This window comes from Myotis myotis, unplaced genomic scaffold (genome assembly GCF_014108235.1).
Source record: "Myotis myotis isolate mMyoMyo1 unplaced genomic scaffold, mMyoMyo1.p scaffold_m19_p_14, whole genome shotgun sequence".
In the NCBI taxonomy this organism is placed as follows: domain Eukaryota; kingdom Metazoa; phylum Chordata; class Mammalia; order Chiroptera; family Vespertilionidae; genus Myotis; species Myotis myotis.
Genome location: NW_023416318.1, coordinates 45,315,421 through 45,335,527, shown reverse-complemented (window position 1 = coordinate 45,335,527; position 20,107 = coordinate 45,315,421). Strand labels below are relative to the sequence as shown.

General features: G+C 36.4%; 1 protein-coding gene across 11 annotated transcripts in view; it reads left to right on the top strand.

Annotated features, from left to right (window-relative positions):
* NCOA1 (nuclear receptor coactivator 1) overlaps positions 1-20,107 on the top strand; it is a 172,236-nt gene that overhangs the window by 90,636 nt on the left and 61,493 nt on the right. For 9 of the 11 annotated variants that reach the window (XR_004971916.1, XM_036335193.1, XM_036335187.1 and 6 more), the window contains 4 exons: positions 4,372-4,477; positions 8,059-8,225; positions 11,474-11,571; positions 18,249-18,426. Coding sequence is in view for 10 of the 11 variants with exons in the window: in XM_036335193.1 (XP_036191086.1) it covers positions 4,389-4,477; positions 8,059-8,225; positions 11,474-11,571; positions 18,249-18,426 (532 nt within the window). In the remaining variant the exon portion in view is untranslated. Of the gene's footprint in view, positions 1-4,371; positions 4,478-8,058; positions 8,226-11,473; positions 11,572-18,248; positions 18,427-20,107 lie in introns of those variants that run through there. The other 2 variants (XM_036335196.1, XM_036335197.1) reach the window with 2 other exon arrangements.

Here is a 20,107-nt window from a genome sequence, read left to right as displayed (position 1 = left end):
TCCACTGAGCCAAACCAGATAAGAAAGCTTATTTGTTAATCTGTAGAATAAGTTTTAATAATAAACATAAATTTATTAAGTACATTGTTTTAAACATTACATACTTTTAGAAGTTATCCAACCCTTCATAATGTCTTTATTAGCATAATAAATTTAAAAGACTTTGCACAGGATTTTCTTTTATAGAAAACATTAAGAAAAATTTGATATTTTATAAAATTGATGAAATAAAATGATACCTTCATTTTTAAGAATTCATTGCTTTAAATCAATTTCTTTGCCTTTGCTTTCTATTTCTGACCATAATGGTTGAGATATGGGCAGAAGTTTATGGGGGCAGGGGTCCTCAAACTGCGGCCCGCGGGCCAATGCAAATACAAATATTGTATTTGTTTCCATTTTGTTTTTTCACTTCAAAATAAGATATGTGCAGTGTGCATAGGAATTTGTTCATAGTTTTTTTTTTTAAACTATAGTCCGGCCCTCCAACGGTCTGAGGGACAGTGAACTGGCCCCCTGTTTAAAAAGTTTGAGGACCCCTGGGCTAGGGATAGCCACCATCTGAATTTTGGTCCCTTGCTTTGTGGATTCTGAGAGAGTTTTTGTTTCCAGATGTTTAAGGAAACCCTTGTTCAGTCATTAGCCCAAAAATATCTGTTTTAACATGAAATTAGGAGGCATGCAAGGAAACCAAAATCATGGAAAAATAGCAATTAATAGAAACTGTATTTAAGGAAGTCCAAGCATTGTACTGATTAAACAAAGAAGAAAAGTTGGAAGATGTTGGAGTTCATCAAAATTAAAAACTTTTATTTATCAAAAGACACTATAAAGAAAGTGAAAAGATAAACCACAGAATGAAAGTAAATATTTGCAAATCATATATCTAATAGGGGTTTAGTACCCAAATATAAAAAACTTTTATGTCTCAACAATAAAAAGACACGTAACCCAATTTTTTTAAAAAATAGGCAAAGGACTTGAATAGCTCTTTCTCCACAAAAGATATGCAAGTGACCAATGTCATTAGTGAGTAGGGAAGTGTAAAGATATCATTTCACACCCACTAGGATAGTTATAATAAAAATAAAATTGCAAAACTGAAAGTAACTTTGGTGAGGTGGAGAAATTGGCATGCTTGTACATTGCTGGTGAGAATTTAAGATGGTCCAACCATTATGGAAGACAGTTTGGCAGTTCCTCAAAAAGTTAAGAGAGTTATAGTATGACCTAGTAGTTCCACTCCTCGGTATATACTTAAGAGAATTGAAAACATGTTCACACAAAAAATTTGCATTTAAGTGTTTACAACAGTATTATTGATAAATAGCCCCCAAATGGAAAAACTTAAATGACCATTAACTGATGATTACCTAAACAAAATGTGGTATATCAAACAATGGAAATTTAACCATAAAAAAGGACAATAAAATTGTTGAAATCCCCATCCTTTCTTAACAAGAGAAAGATTTCAATTGTCATTTAAATGAACAGAGAAAATTGAAAACTTCTTCCAGAGAACTGCAGGTGTCTGAAACTCTTGTTTGAGAAAAATTTGTCAGCCATAGTCTGTGTTACCCATTGCGACACTGGGCCCTTGAGAAACATTTTCTTTTTAAAAAAATTCATCTGTCAAAGTGACCAATTATTAGAGTTGTTTATTAACTGTGACTTATTTTTCAAATTATATTGTTCTCAGCTGAATCTGGGAGATGAATAACAAATTTCTCATGTGGAAATGTATAAATCAACTGAAATACAAAGCACTGACCTATTTCTTCAGCCTCCCCTATTTGGTTTAGTCTGGTCCATTTGAACCGAGATAGATGTGGTTTCTAGTTCCTAAAACTGCTCTCTAGAGATTGCATGAGAGTGGGTATAATTTAGCAAGCCTTTTTAAATCAAGAGGGTACTTTTACTTAGAAACCTTACCTCTTTTTAAAAGGTGATATGCAAATTGGTTTCCTGAAACCAACATTTCTTAATGAACCTTATTTAAGTATCCTAACTGCCAAATATAAAACCATTCCACACAAAAAACAGCTATGATAGTTTCCACTGATCGGAGGTTTTGCATCCCACTCTCTGTTGTTTTGTAAATAGAAAGCAGTTCATACCAGAATCATCAGCAAGTTGTTGGTGACTCTCTCCCAGCTTCTTACTGTTGGCTGTTAATTTTGGTGGCCGGGTTGCCTGGCTGCTCTTGAATTGTTGTCTGATGTCTCCTGAGTCCCAGAATCCTTGATAATTTTAGCAAATATCAATAGCCAGGAGTCTGAGGGTAGTTCAGTATGGAGAATCTCCTTTTAAATCCAGATTTATTTGTTGCTCAAAATTATCCAGTCTATGAGATTATATTATTTATGTTTACAGTTGTAAGCACAACTGTAACAGGTCTTTGTGTCTCCATAGAACTATGAAATATAGTAGGCAGTTTCTGCAAAATAGTAGTTATTTACTTTTTCAAAATTAGAAGAGTTGTTCTCTAATTTCTAGACCAGGAAGGTCAGGGTGTGGTGTTTTTCCCCCCATTGGAAACAGGGGAACAAGGATTTCAATTGTAGGAAGAATTTATAGAGCATTATAAAAGATTCCAGAAAAGATTTAACCATAAAAAAATCTTAAATATCCTTTAAAAGTTTTAAATGTTATATTAGTGACATAACTTAATCACTTATAATTCATCATCCATCTTAGCATCTGTATCTTTTAGGCATTATGTTAGATATTGGATATACAGTAAAAAGATCTAGTAATTGGCTTTGAGTTTGCAATCTAGAAGAGAAGAGAAACAAGAGAATTGTAATTTATAGCACACTATAATAAGAAATACATGTCCAGGAGTATTTTGAGAGCCAGTAGAATTCCAGATGCGTAAATTCTCAGATGGATATATTAATATATATACTAATATCTTGAAAGTGGAGAAGATGGACAGGTAAGGAAAGTGGCCTCTGAACATGAAGTAGGACTTAGCTAACTTTTTTTGGTGTGTTTTTTTTTAATGTTTTTATTGATTTCAGAGAGAGGAAGGGAGAGTGGGAGAGAGAGAGAAACATCAATTGGCTACCTCCTGCATGCCTCCCATTGAGAATCAAGCCCACAAGCCAGGCATATGCCTTGACCAGTAATTGAATCGTGACCTCCTGGTTCATGGGTTGATGCTCAACCACTTAGCCACACTGGCTGGGCTAACTCTTTTCTTTTAGATTTTAGCAAACTCTAAAGTCTTATCTTCCATTTTCTTCCCTGTTCATTATTTTCTTCACTGTTCTATTTCTACTTTTGTTGAAAAGTTTAGAATTGACGCTTTTTCATTATTATATATTTATTGCATAATTTAATTTTTTGTATTAAATTTTAAAAGATTTACATTTTATTTCTGTGTGAAAATCTAATTAAGTGGCTTCTTTGCTTTGTGATATTTGGTTAACCTCATTTATATTTCTATGGATCTTTTCTTTTTAATCCTCACCTGTGGGTATTTTTCCCATTGATCTTTAGAGAAAGAGTGGAAAGGAGGTAGTAGGGAGGGAGGGAGGGAGAGAGAGAGAGGTACATACCCTTTACTGGGAATTGAACCTGTGACCCTTCGGTCCTTGGGCCAACCCTCTATCCACTGAGCCAAACTGGTCAGAGCTTTCTATGGATCTTAATCAGAAAAGAAGGTAGCAGTCTTAATTACAGTAATGTGTTACTTAGCTGGATATTGTTTAATGATGCTAATAAAACCATGTTGGGTCTTTCAACATTTTTTAAAAAGTATGTTTTTATTGATTTCAACCTGGCTTCATGGCTCAGTGGTTGAGCATCAACCTATGAACCAGGAGGTTAGGGTTTGAATCCTGGTCAGGGCACATGCCTAGGTTGCAGTCTTAATCCCCAGTGTGGGGCGTGCAGGAGGCAATGATTCTCTCTCATCATTGATGTTTCTATTTCTCTCTCCCGCTCCCTTCCTCTCTGAAATTAATAAAAATATTTTTCAAAGGTAAAATTTAAAATAAATATAAAAATAATTTCTCTGACTCTCACTTATACATTGAGTTTTTACAGTTACATATAAGTGTTGAAAAAAATCTCAGTATCTCTTTTATTCTAACAATATTTTTATCCTGATTGATCTCTATGATTTCACAAAGGATTATTAATTTTATCTTACAGATACAGAAAAAAAGTTTAGAAACACTCAGTAGCTGGTGATTACTGTGGTTTTGTGTAGATGCGGATGTCTTTATGTTGGCTGTAATAATCTATTAATTGATTACAATGACTACAATGTTTAGATACTTTCTAACATAAGGGAGCTCCGTCCTCCCCTGTGGTTGGCAAGTTCCTTAGGATAGATTTCTTATTGTTGTCCTTTCTTTTTAGGTGTGAAGTTTTTCAACATGAGTGGCCTCGGGGACAGTTCATCCGACCCTGCTAACCCAGACTCACATAAGAGAAAAGGATCTCCATGTGACACACTGGCATCAAGGTAGGAATACTCTTTTCTTGGTCTATTTCTGGCAGAGCTGCTTTATCATTTTCATTGCCACTTTAAAGCTTCTGTTTCATCTACTCCAAGTTTACTGGCCTTCTTTGAGTCGTGCATACTTACCCGGTTCTCTTCCTTCCTCAGCTTCCTTAGAATGCTACTCCCTCAGTCCAGCTTGCTCCCTCTAGATTTCCTGTAGTCATCACATAGACATTCTACGATGCCAGCTTAGTCATTACTTCCTCAAAGGAAACCTTCTCTTTCTTCCTTAACTATTACATCAAATGTCTACCATTCATGTATCTCTCTCACATGTTTTTATAGCTTTGATCCATAATTTCAGATTTTACTAGTGTGTGTGATTATTTCATGAATCCCTGGCTTTTCCACTGCAAACTAATACGTCCTTTAACTTGATAATTTCACTTTAACTTTATACCTTTGAAAGAGCTGGGGTTTTTTTCCTTTCAGGAAACTAGTCTTTCCCTACCACTTCTCTGAATTTGCTCACCATTTTATCCCTAGTTCCTAACACAGTGTTTGGCTTATATTTAGTAAATCATGAAGAGCATAGGTAGACCTCAGGTATGGCCAGTCCTGTGTATAGTCGCCCTGGATAGGAGAGTTCCTCAGTAATTGTTTGTTGGGGTGAGTTGTCTTGTGTCTCCTTCCTGTTACCTCTTCTCCATTCTTGAACTATGCTAAGAGAATGAGGATTCAAGTGCTAATCTTAAAATGGTGGGTAGCTGTGCCTTCTGCTTGTTCAGCATTTCCAATTCAACTCAACAAGTGTTTATGAAATGCCTGCTTTTCAACTGGCACCATGTGGGTCATGTTATAAGGATATATGTGAAGTGTGACACATGTTTTCTGTCTTCAAGAAGCTTACCAATCTGGTCATGCCACTCATTCTTAAACCCTTCTGGGCTTCCCCTGGCCCTGAAAAAAATAATCATAACCAGAGTGATGATAACAGATAACATTGACTGAGCTAATAGTGTATGCCAGGAACTCTGCCCAGTATTTTGTATATGTCATCTTCTTAATCCTCACAAAAGCCTAGGAGGTAATGTCATTATCCCTGTTTTACAGATAAGAAAACTGAAGCTTAGAGAAATCAAGTGACATGTCCAGGGTTACATAGCTAGTAAATGACAGAGGAAGTTTGAACTTGTACTTTTAAGTAATATATCGTGCCTTTTATCATGGCACGAAGGAGCCCTTGTGGTCTGGCCAGGACCTCATCTCTTGCCCTTTTGGGTTCTTACATCTGTAGGTCAGCCATGTTGAACTACTTATAGGTCCTTTGACTTGATATTTTCACTCTCACTTTATACCTTTGAAAGAGCTGAGTTTTTTTTTCTTTCAGGAAACCAGTCTTTCCCTACCACTAGGTTTAGACATCTCATTCCTAGGTCTAGGAGCCATCTGTATGCCCTTCTCCAGTATTACAGTCTTGTCAACATAGTATGATAATGGCCTGTCTTCTTTTCTGTTTTCTGGCTAATTGGAGGCTAAGTCTAACTTACTCCTGAATATAGTACATGATTATCTGGCACATAATGAGTATAGGAGCATTTGTTGAAAAAACTAGTAAGTTGAAGAAAAAAAGATACACGAGAAGTTAACTCATAGTAGCATTAACTAGCATGTATGCAATATAAATGGAAATGAAGTGGGTTAGTGAGAGGAGAAATGTAGGTGGCCCAAAGTAATAAAGAAAGCCTTCTTTTCCATTAAGGTAGAATTTTTTGTCATCTCCACCCCTCCTTCAATTTTGACTTTATTTTAATATATCTACTCTCATTTTCTAGCTGCTTCATTTTGTGGTGATTTTCCTAGTATCATTTTCAGGTCATTTTGTAGACACTTCATTATTTCATTACTTTTAGCTTCTTGCTTCCTCTGTCACCTCTCTGTCTGCCTACCTTGCCCATTCTATCAACTTTCTTTTTACCCTACAGTAGTTTCAAGCACTTCATTTTTACACAAAATTTAAAGTAAAAAACGAATTTGGGAGCCTCACCAAGTGAATCCAATTTACTTGTGTTGAAATGTAAACCCATAGATTTAAACAGATTAGTTCAGACTATAGACTGAATATACTAATAAGTCTAATATTAATTAGTTTCTCTAACATAAAAAGCAGATGTGCTTCAAAACACTATCAGGTTGCTCAGCTGGAGTTCTCTAAAGCCTGTATATATCAAAATGTAGGTTATTCATTCTTTTCATGCCTACTTGTCAATGCCTTGGTTGAAACTTGTCAAAATCTTGTTGTAAGTACTAACAGTGGAAGTTGTAAGAGTTTTACTAAGTAAAATGGGACTAATTCCTTAATAATGTAAGATTAAAAAGACAAAGACAGAATGGAATATATAGTTTTAAAGTTTGATTTTGTTTTGAGATGTGTACCATTTAGTGGTATTTTGTTTTATGTAACTAAATACATTTGATGATTTGACTTGATTCTTTTCGACTTACTAAGTTGTTATGTAAATGCTATCATCTTTATAGTCTTTTTAAAATTAAAATAAATGGCATTTTAATTGTTGCCAATTATGAGCTTTTTAACAACTGCTCTTTCCCTTTTTTCACCTTTTTTTCCTACCATTTTTATATGCAGCCAAATGATTTTGACTGCTGCTTATAAAACAAAGAGCTGCTTATGGCCAGTCTTTCTCATTCTTTTAAATTGATAATAGAAAAATTCATTTCAAAGTAATACTTCATTGTCTTTATCTTACATAAAGCAAGTTGCCCGATGACTTGGCTAAGTAACCCAGGGGTAAAGACTGGAAAACAAAAATGAGCAATACAGTCATTCAGCACATTTGAGTGAATGTAAAGTGCTGGCTGTTTCCACTGTTATCTTTTGTTCTCATTATTTTGCTTTAAGATAATTTGAGTTTGACTTTATTATATTTATAAGACCTTATAAGTAGATGGTATTTTTATTTTTTAATTGAATCTATTTTTAAAACAAAGTTGTATACTAAAGACATTGTTCTCTATACCTTAGTTTCTAATCATTGATTTATTATCCTTTTTATTTTACTTCTTAGATGGGTACTTTTTTCTTTTTGATGAGGACCAATTATAGTCTATTCATTATAAGAATCAAGAGTTTATCAGATTTCTTATTATAACTTATTTGAACTCTTTATAGTCTACCCTGCTTAATTTATAACAAATTTATTTGAAAATTCAGATTTTCTATCTGAAGGCGTTATTTAGAAGGTAATATAATTACAAATGCAGGTAGTATATATGCTGTTTGCTTCCTTTTAATATCTGTATTCATTGTTATTGAAATAGTCAATGAATATACATTGCTGAGGAAATTCATCTGTGACAGCAGTCATTCTCTTTATGTATTTTAGCTATAATTGGCTTCTGTTTTGGTATTTTGTGGTATCCGTTTTTTAGATGTGAATTTACCAGTAAATTGTTTTCTGAATCTGGTTTTATATTCTTTATAAAAATAGGAATCTCTCTAAATGTGTAAACATTAAGTACTCAATCAGAGAAGGAAATGTAGTGGTAGAATGTACACTTACTGAATTTTCTTTGTGTAACAGCACTGAAAAGAGGCGCAGGGAGCAAGAAAATAAATACTTAGAAGAGCTAGCTGAGTTATTGTCTGCAAACATCAGTGACATTGACAGCTTGAGTGTAAAACCAGACAAATGCAAGATTTTGAAGAAGACAGTCGATCAAATACAGCTAATGAAAAGAATGGAACAAGGTAAAAAAACAACCCGTGGTCCTGGATGATGTTGCTAAGTGGTTAGAGCATCAGCGTGCAACCGAAGGGTCTCAGGTTCGATTTCCGGTCAAGGCAACATACCTGGGTGGCAGGCTCGATTCTTGGCTGCGTGTGAGAAGCAACTAATTGAAGTGTCTCTCTCACATCGATGTTTCTCTCTGTCTCTCCCTTTCCCTTCCACTCTCTCTAAAAAGCAATGGAAGAAATATCCTTGGATGAGGATTAACAAAAAACAAACAAAACATGGCTTAGCAATTAAAGATACTGACAATATGTGATTTTATTTATTTTTTATTAAGAAGTTGCATTGGCCGAAACCGGTTTGGCTCAGTGGATAGAGTGTCGGCCTGCGGACTGAAAGGTCCCAGGTTCGATTCCGGTCAAGGGCATGTACCTGGGTTGCGGGCACATCCCCAGTGGGAGATGTGCAGGAGGCAGCTGATTGATGTTTCTCTCTCATCGATGTTTCTGACTCTCTATCTCTCTCCCTTCCTCTCTGTGAAAAATCAATGAAGTATATTTAAAAAAAAAAAAAAGAAGTTGCATTGAACTTCGTAATTTTATTAAAGAAACATTTTTGTTTAGATTCACTTTATTTTAGAAAGTAAATCTGAGAGCCTCTTGTTATAAGAAAGTGGCTTATTCGAAACTGGTTGCCTTGGGAGGTTATGGGACCCAGTACCAGGGCGTAGCGCCAGGGGACACAAATAGTGGTGTGAGATCTGAGGCTCTGACAGAGAGTTGAAAGACAATAACTCAATGATGCGAGAATCCTTCCATCTGAATAATGAGCCTCTTTCTGCCTGGATTCTGGGAAAGCCCTGATGTATTTTTATGATTTATATACTATCTACGTTTATTAGGGACCCCCACACCAGAAAATCCCTGGGCTGCCTACCAGAAACAAAAGCAAAACACGTTGGAGAAACACTCCCACACCTGGCCACACGGGATTCCCAAAGAAAGAGTGCTTCTGAGGGATTTTATTCTAAAAACTGATATAATATATGAGGGAATAACCTATAGTGAGTAAGAGCACACATAACCAACACAAGGACTAGACCCAAAAGAATTTCAGATTAATAGAAGCGGTGTGAAAAGACTATAAACAAATATGTTTAAAATGATTAAAGTGATATGATTTTAAGATTTTAGAAGTTGGAAAATGGCTAGTAGTGACAACTTATTTAGCAGACAGCAGAAACGGGTATGGTGAGCCTGTGAAGGGGAGAGCCAACAAGAGGCATATGGCCCCTTCCCTGCTCAGTCGACTCAAAACCCTGACAGCCTGGCTCACGTCCCTAAGTTGAAGGTGGGAGGGTTCCCGTGGGGAAATTGAGCATCCAAAGGAACAGCACATAAACACTGACAGTTGCGAAAGATCCCCACATGAAAAAAATCAGCTCCTTGCCTTGCTCCCACTCTTCACACAGCTGCCAATCAGCACTTCAGTTTACCACTCTTTAATCTGAATAAAAATCTAAATACTTGGGGAAAGCCTATAATATAAAAGAGAACAAACAGAAAAAAGTAACTCATAGAAAGCAGAGACAACACAGAGAGCAGACGAAAACTTAAAACCAAACCGTCCCGTAGAGACAGAAGGAAAACTATTTTATCCGTGAAACAAGAACAAAATGCTATAAAATGAAACATTCAAAATAAAAATAAATAACCTAATTAAAAATGGGCAGGCAAATAGACATTGATCCAAAGAAGACATATAGATGACCAATAAGCACATGAAAAACATTGCTCAATGTCATAGCCATCAGAGAATGCAATCAAAACCACACTTTACACCCACAAAACAATAATATAGTGTTCATGAAATCATACATATGTAGTTTAAGTATTAAATCATGCTTGGAAATTATTATTGTGACCTCACAATACTGAAGAGGAGGAATGGCGGCAGAGCTTCACTCTATTTGCAGCATTGTGTTAATTTAAAAGGGAAGGCCTGAAGCAAATACTGTTAACATCAGTGAAAAATGAATGGTTACTATGTGAATGTATGCCATGTCATTTTCTGAATTTTTTGGAATATTTAAAACATTGCATTTTTTAAAGTAAAAAAACGAATTGCAATACTCAATAATACTATGTTTGGCTTTTGGTGAACTAATTCATCTGACAGATTGGAAACTTTTATTTAAGTATGATGCTGCTTTAAGATAATGGATGGATTTTTCAACATCATCACACAAAAGAATTTCAAAGCACTCCAGCAGTTAGTTTTACTGCCAGTCAGATCATCATGACATGAGTGTGAAAGGTTAGTTGTTCATGCAGACTCCCAAAAGGAAAAATTATATCTTCACTTTCTCTTCAGTGGCAATTGATCAGAAAAAAAAAAAATGACAAAAGTAATTATTCTTTTACAATTTATCCATTTCTTAAATTTTTTGGTGTAGACTTTTTAAAAGGCTATAGAATTATACCATTTTTCTCACTGTTGGAACACTGGACTTTGTAGGTCAGAATTCAAGTCCTCCTAGTGCCACTAATTAGTTACTACATTATTTGGAATGCATTACTTAACCTTTGTGACCCTCAATTTTTTAAAAAAAAATATTTTATTGATTTTTTACAGAGAGGAAGGGAGAGGAATAGAGAGTTAGAAACATCGATGAGAGAGAAACATCGATCAGCTGCCTCCTGCACACCCCTTACTGGGGATGTGCCCGCAACCAAGGTACATGCCCTTGACCGGAATCGAACCTGGGACCCTTCAGTCCACAGGCCCACGCTCTATCCACTGAGCCAAACTGGTCAGGGCATGACCCTCAGTTTTATCTTCTATAAAACAAGTATAATTAAGACTAAATGTGAAAGTGCCTAGGTCAGCAATTTTCTACCGGTGTGCCACAAAAATTTTTAAAACATGTAATACCTGTTAGTACTAGTTAGGGGTACTAAGCTCTTCCCACTTAGATTACCACATAAAAAAATGGCAGCAGTCAACACAATAGTAACCATCCAGTGTGAATGTATCAAAATCATACCTATTTTTTTTTTTGGCAAAAAATGTATTTGGTGTGTTGCAGAATTTTAGTAATTAGTTTATGTGTGCCATGAGATGAAAAAGGTTGAAAATCACTGGCCTAGATAATAAATATCTATTTTATTTGTATCTGAAATTAGGTGAGTCTGTGTCTTCTTAAACTTGTCATTCTAGAAATAAGCCCATTTTGGATGTGTGCCTTTTTGGTTCTTTATTATAGAGAAATCAACAGCTGATGACGAAGTACAGAAGTCGGACATCTCATCGAGCAGTCAAGGAGTGATAGAAAAGGAGTCCTTGGGGCCTCTTCTTTTGGAGGTAGCTGTTCTCACTGACTCGGAAAGTCAGCAGACGCTCTGTTCCAGCCCGTTTGGGGTTTTTCTTCTTTTGTCTCTTATAACCAGTTAATAAATTATAAAACAAAGTACAGTTTTAAAGAACTTGAATACTTATTTTGGGAACTATTTTGACAGTTGTTACTGTTTCAGAATTAAATGTTAATAATGATCATAAGACATTTTCATGAAGGCATTCTAAATAGTGAGATGGAAAACTAAAGCCTACTGTAGAGCTTTGCCATTTATTTCTGTGGTGGTTAGGACTAGCTGGGAAACTAAAACAGAATTCTTTAGCTAGCTAGTGCTATCTGTGTGTCTACGATAGAATTTCGTCTTTGAATAAGGGATGCCTCATTGTTTGCAGTAGGTGTTTTCCTGAAAAGTTTTCTGACTAAAAATTGGTTGTTTATGGAAACAGTCTAAGAGAATGTACTATTTTAACAACCTTCTATCAAGTTTTTTAAAGTAAAGAACTTTTAAATGGAATTACTCTGTAATTGCTGTGTAATTTCACTCCTGTTTTTTCTATTTAATCTTTAACTCCCTCTATTCTCAACACAGATGTTTCGTTTCCAAGTGTGCTCATCACCTTAAATGTTCACTCTCATACATGAATGTTTAAAAATATATGTATGTGTATGTACACACTTATTGCCCACAGTGTATACTCTTCCATCTCTAGCCCTAATTTTAACATGTATTCTACTACATATATAAAGTAGAGATATAGCTAGACATAAAATAGATTATTCTTTTCTTATCCTACCTCAAGGCCCTTTTTTTCTGGTGAAGTGTTTCTAACAAACGTGTATGGGTCTCTTTATTTTCTAACTTCTTCATACATATTTTCCTCTTGCCCTATTTCTGTGTCTTTGCATTAACCATAATTCCTTCTACCAACACTGCTGATGTGAGAACATTCTCAAAACTCTATTCTTGCTTTTCTGGTTCCAGAAATATTATGTATTCTCTTTGCTTCACCTTTCATCTCTAAAGAGATGACACCCAAATATATACTTTCTTGCTTTAACCTCTTCCCATACTCCATTTCTGTACTTTTAACAGGCTGCTAAACATTTTTGACTCTCGTATCAGCAACTTCTTCTCCCCTCAAAATTTAAATTCTTTATTTCTCCTCCATGTTAGACAGTACTTTATAACATTAGACTATTGGTTGTGATGATTTTTATTAGGGAATGAGCACATACTGTTTAGAACCGTAAAATACAGAAGGCATTGGATACTGGCTAGAAGCTTCTCTCTGAGCCAGCGCATGCAGACACATGTAAGTGGGAGAGGAGGAAGCTACCACAAGTGATGGACTCTGATTTTCTTTATTATATTCTTTTCACAAGCCATTAAACACGACTGCAGTTCAGAAACAGTGTTACAACTTGTTGTAACAAGTATAGTAAAAATTTTAATGATAGCATCTAAGTGGTGAATATATAGATGTTCACTACAAAATTCTTTCAACTTTGCTATATTTTGAAAATTTTTAATATAAGCTGTTAGAGGAAAATAAGTTAAAGAAAGAAAAGTACTTAGGCTCATTTCCCACTTCTACCCCTCATCTTCCCCCTGCTTGGTCCCTGTCACTGTCCCGCTACTTGGTTACACGTAGGCCCTTCCCGGAGACCTGCTCCAGCCCAGCGTTTACTGCTCATCTCTGCTCCTCTGCAGGGTGTTAGTAGATGAGTCTTGTCATATCTTCTAATTTTTCTATGGGAGTTCTACCTGCCTTCTTGGTGCTCTGAGTTTAAAACTAACCTAAGAATCTTCTGTCTCCTTTCATTTCTTTAAATACTCATTAAATTTATCTTCTTCATATAATGTCATTTGAGATCATGAATAAATATAAGGTATAGAGGGCCTCGAGGTTTCTGGAGTTCCTGTAGGAAAATGTCATCATTTCAATCCTAGTTCCACACGTTCTTCAGAAACCACAGAGATCAACAAGGAGAGCAAATAGATGGTCCACAAGCTGAGTGCAGCACAACTGCAGACAGAATACTGCTACTGCTACTTTACTTTATGTAAACATTTGTTATTGCTGCGTGAGAAAGGTCCACAACACTTTAAAATGAACAGAAATGACAGCAAAACATCCACTCAAAACTACAAGAAAACAAAGTAAGATGTTTTTTTTTTTTTAGCTGATGAAATTATTACCCTGAAAACCACTATGAATCAAAGGGAAATTGTAACACAACATTACACACGGATTAAATGTCATTAGGCAAGCTTTTTCAAATGTGAAAGCAGAACATCAAATTAGAAATTTCAAAAACTCAGAGATATATTTAGGTTCTTGACTCTAACGAGCAAATAATAACTTGTATTTATGAGCTATAGATACATGGAACAGAGACTGTATAATAGAATTACTAACTTTTACTGACTTCAGAGTTGCCTTCATGGACAGCCTTTTCTATTCCTCTTCTCTGTTCTCCAACCCCATCCTCATTGCCTTAAACTTTGTAGAGTCTGTTCCAGTGAAGCCGAGAAGAGGTGGCCAAAAGCCACCAGGAAATTGTCCATTGCATCATGTAGGCTGCAGTCTAGTGCTGCACTGTTTAGTAAGATAGCCACTAGCCACACGTGGCTATTCACAATTAAATAAAATAACAAATTCAGAGCTTCAGTCTCAGCAGCCACTAAAGTGCTCAGTGCCTCCATGTGGTTAGTGCCTACTGTATTGCAGGTACAGAATACTTCCAGTGTTGCAGGAAGTTCTTGTTTTACAATATTGATCTGGAGGGGACTTGCTCATCTAGAAGATCTGCACATCTAACTGTGTCCGAACATCCATCATAATATGAGAAATTCTCACCCCACAACTTGTCTCCCCACCACCGTTTTAAAACGTAAAATTTAAAAAGTAACATGGATTTAGAATGAAGGTATTTAAAAAAGAATGAAGTTATTAGAAGTACTTCCCCCACATTTAAAGAGACAGTGGTATTAGAATTTATTATTTAACAAATGTCTGTTGGCCCATGGTAAATACTCATCAGTACAGGCATTTTTATTTTTTATTTTTTTATTGATTAAGTTATTACATATGTGTTCTTATCCCCACATTACACCCCCCCCCATTCTCCCCACTGATCCCTTCACCCCCCTGTTGTCTATGTCCATTGGTTAGGCCTATATGCATGCATACAGTCCTTTGGTTGATCTCTCCCCCTTACCCCCACCCTCCCCTACCTTCCCTCTGAGGTTTGAAGGTCTGATCGATGTTTCTCTGTCTCTGGATCTGTTTTTGTTCATCAGTTTGTGTTGTTCATTATATTCCATAAATGAGTGAGAACATGCTATATTTATTTTTCTCTGACTGGCTTATTTCACTTAGCATAATGCTCTCTGGTCTCATCCATGCTGTTGCAAATGGTAAGAACTTCTTTTTTAACGCAGTGTAGTATTCCATTGTGTAGATGTACCACAGTTTTTCAATCCACTCATCTACTGATCCCACTTCTAGGAATATATCCCAAGAAACTAGAAACACCAATTAGAAAGGATATATGCACCCCTATGTTCATAGCAGCCCAATTCACCATAGCTAAGGTTTAGTACAGGCATTTTTTTAAGCCCCTCATTTCCACGGCTCCTTGTTGTCTAAATTCTGTTGCCTCCTATTCAGAGCTCTGTGTTATCTGGCTCTAATGCTTCTTATTTCCCTCTGGACTCCAAGAAAAATTCTGGTTTTGTCCCAGGGTCTCCCTACATCTTGAATGTGCATCCACGCTTCCTTACCTTGCTTTTTATCATCCCTGCATTGCTGTGTGGCTCTTGGCACATTTGACTACCCATTCCCTCTTCCTTAAAACTCTTCCCGTGGCATCTTCTATAGAATGACCACCTCTCTTCTCTGGCTGTTCCTTAACCTCTGTCTCACATTTCTCTTTCTTTGCCTTCCTCTTACGTTAGCATTCTCCAGGGTTCTGACCTTGACTCTTCCCTTTTTTTTTTGTTTAATTCTGTGCGCATTTCCTGGGAAGTTTGGGATCTACGTCTATGTCTATATGATGTACTGGTGTGTATGTGTGCACATGTATATGTGTATATAAAACATCAGTTAGGCCCTAGCTGGTTTGGCTCAATGAATAGAGCATTGGACTGTGGACTGGCAGGTCCCAGATTCGATTCCGGCCAAGGGCACATGCTCCGATTGTGGGCTCGATCCCTAGTAGGGGCGTGCAGGAAGCAGCCGATCAATGATGCCCTCTCATCATTGATGTTTCTATTTCTCTCTCCCTCTCCCTCTCCCTCTCTGAAATCAATAAAAATATATTAAAAACAAAAAACATCAGTTAGGATTCTCTGGATTCCAAGCAAAAGACAACAGTTCGGACGAAATTAAGTAAATGTGAATTTATTGGAATGCTATTTGGAAATCACAGAACCATGCTTGAAAATAGGATGAAAACAAAATATCTTAAGGAGGCTAGAAAGCCAAAACTATTCAAGTAGACTCTGAGAAAGACCTATTTGGGCTGCACCCTGCTGCTAGAATGAATGTTTTCCAGCCAAGTTCCGTCTTTTCGTCATTCTCTGCAAGGTTCACCGTTAGGCAGGCGGAGGTCTCCCAATGGCCTGATTAGGAATCCCATAAGATTTCATTTAATGGGGAACAAGTAACTCCCCAAAGGAAACCAGATATTCTGTGAAAGGAGAAAAGATGACGGTAGTTAAAAACAAATAAACAAAAAACCCCACACAGATGATACATGTACTTCTAAACCGAAATGATCTCTCTTCAGAGCATCCCTTTCATGGTATCCTGCTGCCCTTTGAACATCTTTATCTGAATGTTCCTCAGTCATTTCAAATACAGTATTTCTAGAACTAAATTTATAATCATTCCTTTTAACTTCAGTTTATAAAAAGAAAAAGTTAAAAAGGAAAAGACTAGATTTCCCCCCCTGAGTCCCTTAGGGAAAGGCACTTATCTACCAGGACTCTAAAATCATTAGTGAAGAATCACCCCAGATGTGTATTCCCATAGGTGCTGCAGATGACCAGGTGCCGTTTGTTCTGCTTCTGTCAAATTCTCGGCTTCCACTGCCATTGCCTTCATTCAGGCTCTTACTTGAACTGGACTATTGCAATAGCATTGCCACTGAGTTCCTTGCTTCCCAGCGCCACACCACACCACTGCCAGAAAGATCTTTGCAAAAGTATATTATGTCACTCTCCTATAAAAATGGTGCCTTCAAGAAGATCTCTGTTGCCTTTGGGACTAATTCCTTATTTTTGTTGTTGCTTTTCCTTGAAGCTTTAAAAAAAAATTTTTTTTTCTTACTGTTAAATATAACACATATATTACAAGTGCATACAAAGTGATTTTTTTAACCTCTGAGCTGTTTCCTCTGTTTTGAATGTCCTTTCACCTCTCATTCACCTGAGTTACAAAACTAAATGTGTTATTATTTGGAAAATATCTGCTCGGTAGCATATTATCGTTACCACTTGTCTCATAGAAAAGGTCAGCAAATTGGGACACGTGTCTCTCTTAAAAAGAAAGTTAGTAGTCCCATAAACATTGTTAGACAGCCCTTCTCAGAATTTGTCACAGATAGCCAGCAAACGCCTAGGTGATGCAAAGGGTTTGTCTCTCACTACAAGATTCTGTAAATGTTCTGTTTTTTAAAGGTCTTGTTTTTATTGCTCATATGCATTCTATAGCAAGTAAACTGCAATATATTTCAGTAAATGGAAGGATTATAAATAAGTAAGGGGCCACCGTCCACCTCTGTATTCTGGATCTTCTCTTGGGATTCCACAGTTTGTGATATGTGACTGTCAGTACTGAATGAGGTACCAGGGTGTGGTTATGTTTATTAAGCTTAATTTCTTCCTCAAGTTTTGAATTACACTCTAAGGGGAGGTTCTAACTTTTTACTACACCCCTGTGGGTTTTCTGTTCCCCTTGGGGCCATGCATCTGCTTCTGGAGGCCCTGGCTCTATCTCTGTGATTTGGGCCTCCTATGCACTGCCACGCTCTCCCCTCTGCCTAGACTGTTCTTCTCTCTTCCTCTTCCCCTCCTTGACTGTTCCTTTTATAACTAAGGTAGGAGGATGGGCTTTTTTATTGGTTTCTTATAACTATTAAAAACTCCTGTAAGGAGCTTTCTTTGCCCTCAAACCGCCCCCCCCCCTCCAAAATTAAGTATCCTTCTTCGTCCATAGAATAGTCTGTGTATGTCTCTGACACTGCATTCATCACTGGAATTTATTATGTTTATGTCTCTCACTCTACCATAAGCTCCTTAAGGGTAGAAATGAATGCATAGGTCAGTCACTTCAGATCTGCTACCATAAAATGTCTCTCTAAGGGGGGATGAGGACACACTTGTAATACCTTAACCAATAAAGAAATTAAAAAAAAAGTCTCTCTAAGGAAGAAAGTTGACATATTCATTTATGCCTACCTGAAACACTAGTGTACTGTTTTAAAGTCCTGTCCTGTCCACAGAGAGCACGCAATAGGAAATCACCTATTCAGCCCTCACTCCTTTTTTTTTTTTAACTTGACATATATTGCTGACCTCTTTTTCAAATCAGAAGTATACAGTATATGTTTATTTTTCTTTTTATCTTTTAACCTCTTAACCCTCCCCCCCCCCCCTGCTTTTTTTTTGGTGTTGCAGGCTTTGGATGGATTTTTCTTTGTTGTGAACTGTGAAGGGAGAATTGTATTTGTGTCAGAGAATGTGACCAGCTACTTGGGTTACAATCAGGAAGAATTAATGAATACCAGTGTCTACAGCATACTGCATGTGGGGGATCATGCTGAATTTGTGAAGAATCTGCTACCAAAATCACTAGGTACAAAGAAATGTATTTCTTAAAAGAATATGAACTCCCTGTAGCTTCTCTTTATGTAAATATATTATTTACCTAAATATAAAATATAATAATATACTAGTATTATAAATACATGGTATTATTCTAAGAAATGTATGTTATATATTAAAATATTTTATTGTTTGCGGGTAGTTTTTATCACGCGCTAACAGGTGGCGCGGGCCATTTTTGCACAAATGTCAACGTTCAGTAAAATTACAATAACTTTAGTTTACGTATTTATACGTTACCTGCATTCTACTGCTAGTCTATAAAAAACGTATTAATACGTGTCCCGTGCTCTACTACACTGGTAGGACATATAAATACGTAAAACGTATAAATACGTTTCCCACATACAATGTGTTAAAATTTAGTTTCAGTCCGAGAGGTAAATATGAAGAGGGAATGCCATCAAATAGCTGATGGAGGCTTTCCGCCTCTTCCTCCAGATTGTGCCACGGGAATGTGATGGTAATGGGAGGCCAAGCAGAAGCGTCAGCTTGAAATTCCCTTTGTTTTCCATTTTTATTATGTCCAAGAAAGAGAGAAATGAGTATCCCTCCCACCACCCTACTCAAAGAGAAAAAGGGAGGAAGGGAAGAAAGAAGGGAAAGGGAGGGAGGGAGGAGGGATATACTATCATATTATGTACTTATTAAAATCAACATTTTTGGGTGTAAGTGGTTTCAGCTCAGGAGTTCTAAGAATGACTGGACGAGTTGTTAAGTGACAAAGGAGCCTAGCTTAGAGAATGGATAGGGTCTGATTTCCAGCCTTTCTGCTCCATTCACTGAGCCATGTGCATATTGCTCCAAAACTGGAGGGAGGACCTTGGCTAGAAATTCTATATGACTAAACCAAACATACAAATAAAATGTTATCCATTGCTCTTTATTTTTTACATTGTTTACTTATTTCCTCTTTGAAAAGAGTACTATAGTAACTGAGGACCTGACATGATTGTTTTTATTAAAATCACTAGTCCGACATGTGAATTGTGAACGGATCTTATGTGTCTTGTTATTTTAGAGTGTAAATGACTTTAGAGATAATATTGTGGATTCCTTTATTTTAAAGATGAGGCAAAGATTAAGTAATTAACCCAAACCTCACCACTAGCTGTAGCAGAACCAAGACTCCTTACTCCAGTGTAGGTTTGTTTCCAGGATTTCCTCCTAACAGTTACAGAGTGATGAGATTGTAAAAAAGAGAGAGCGTCAATAGAAATGGTGACCTGCCAAACAGAAACAGAAATTCTTTTTTGAAATGTACAGACAAAACAAAAAAAGAAGAAGAAGAAAAAAAGAAATGTACAGGCATCTTTTCTAGAATTCTAGATTCAGTTTTCTTTTACTGAATCAGGTGACATTTCTGTTTTAATGGTCATTTTTATGTAATAACTTACTGATTATCTACAATATTCAGAGTATTATATAAACTGTGAAAAAATAGTTATAATAAACCAAGGTTGTTCTCTATCTACTCTAAATATTTTATTTAATCACAGACTCCTTTGAGAAACTTTGAATCCAAAAAGGTGCACAAGCCCATCCTTAAAAGTTCACGCCTGCCAGGTTAAAACTCCTGCTTGACAATGGACCTAAGGTTTTCAATCATATTTTTATTGCCAGACTATAACTGGAAACAAAATGGAAAAGCT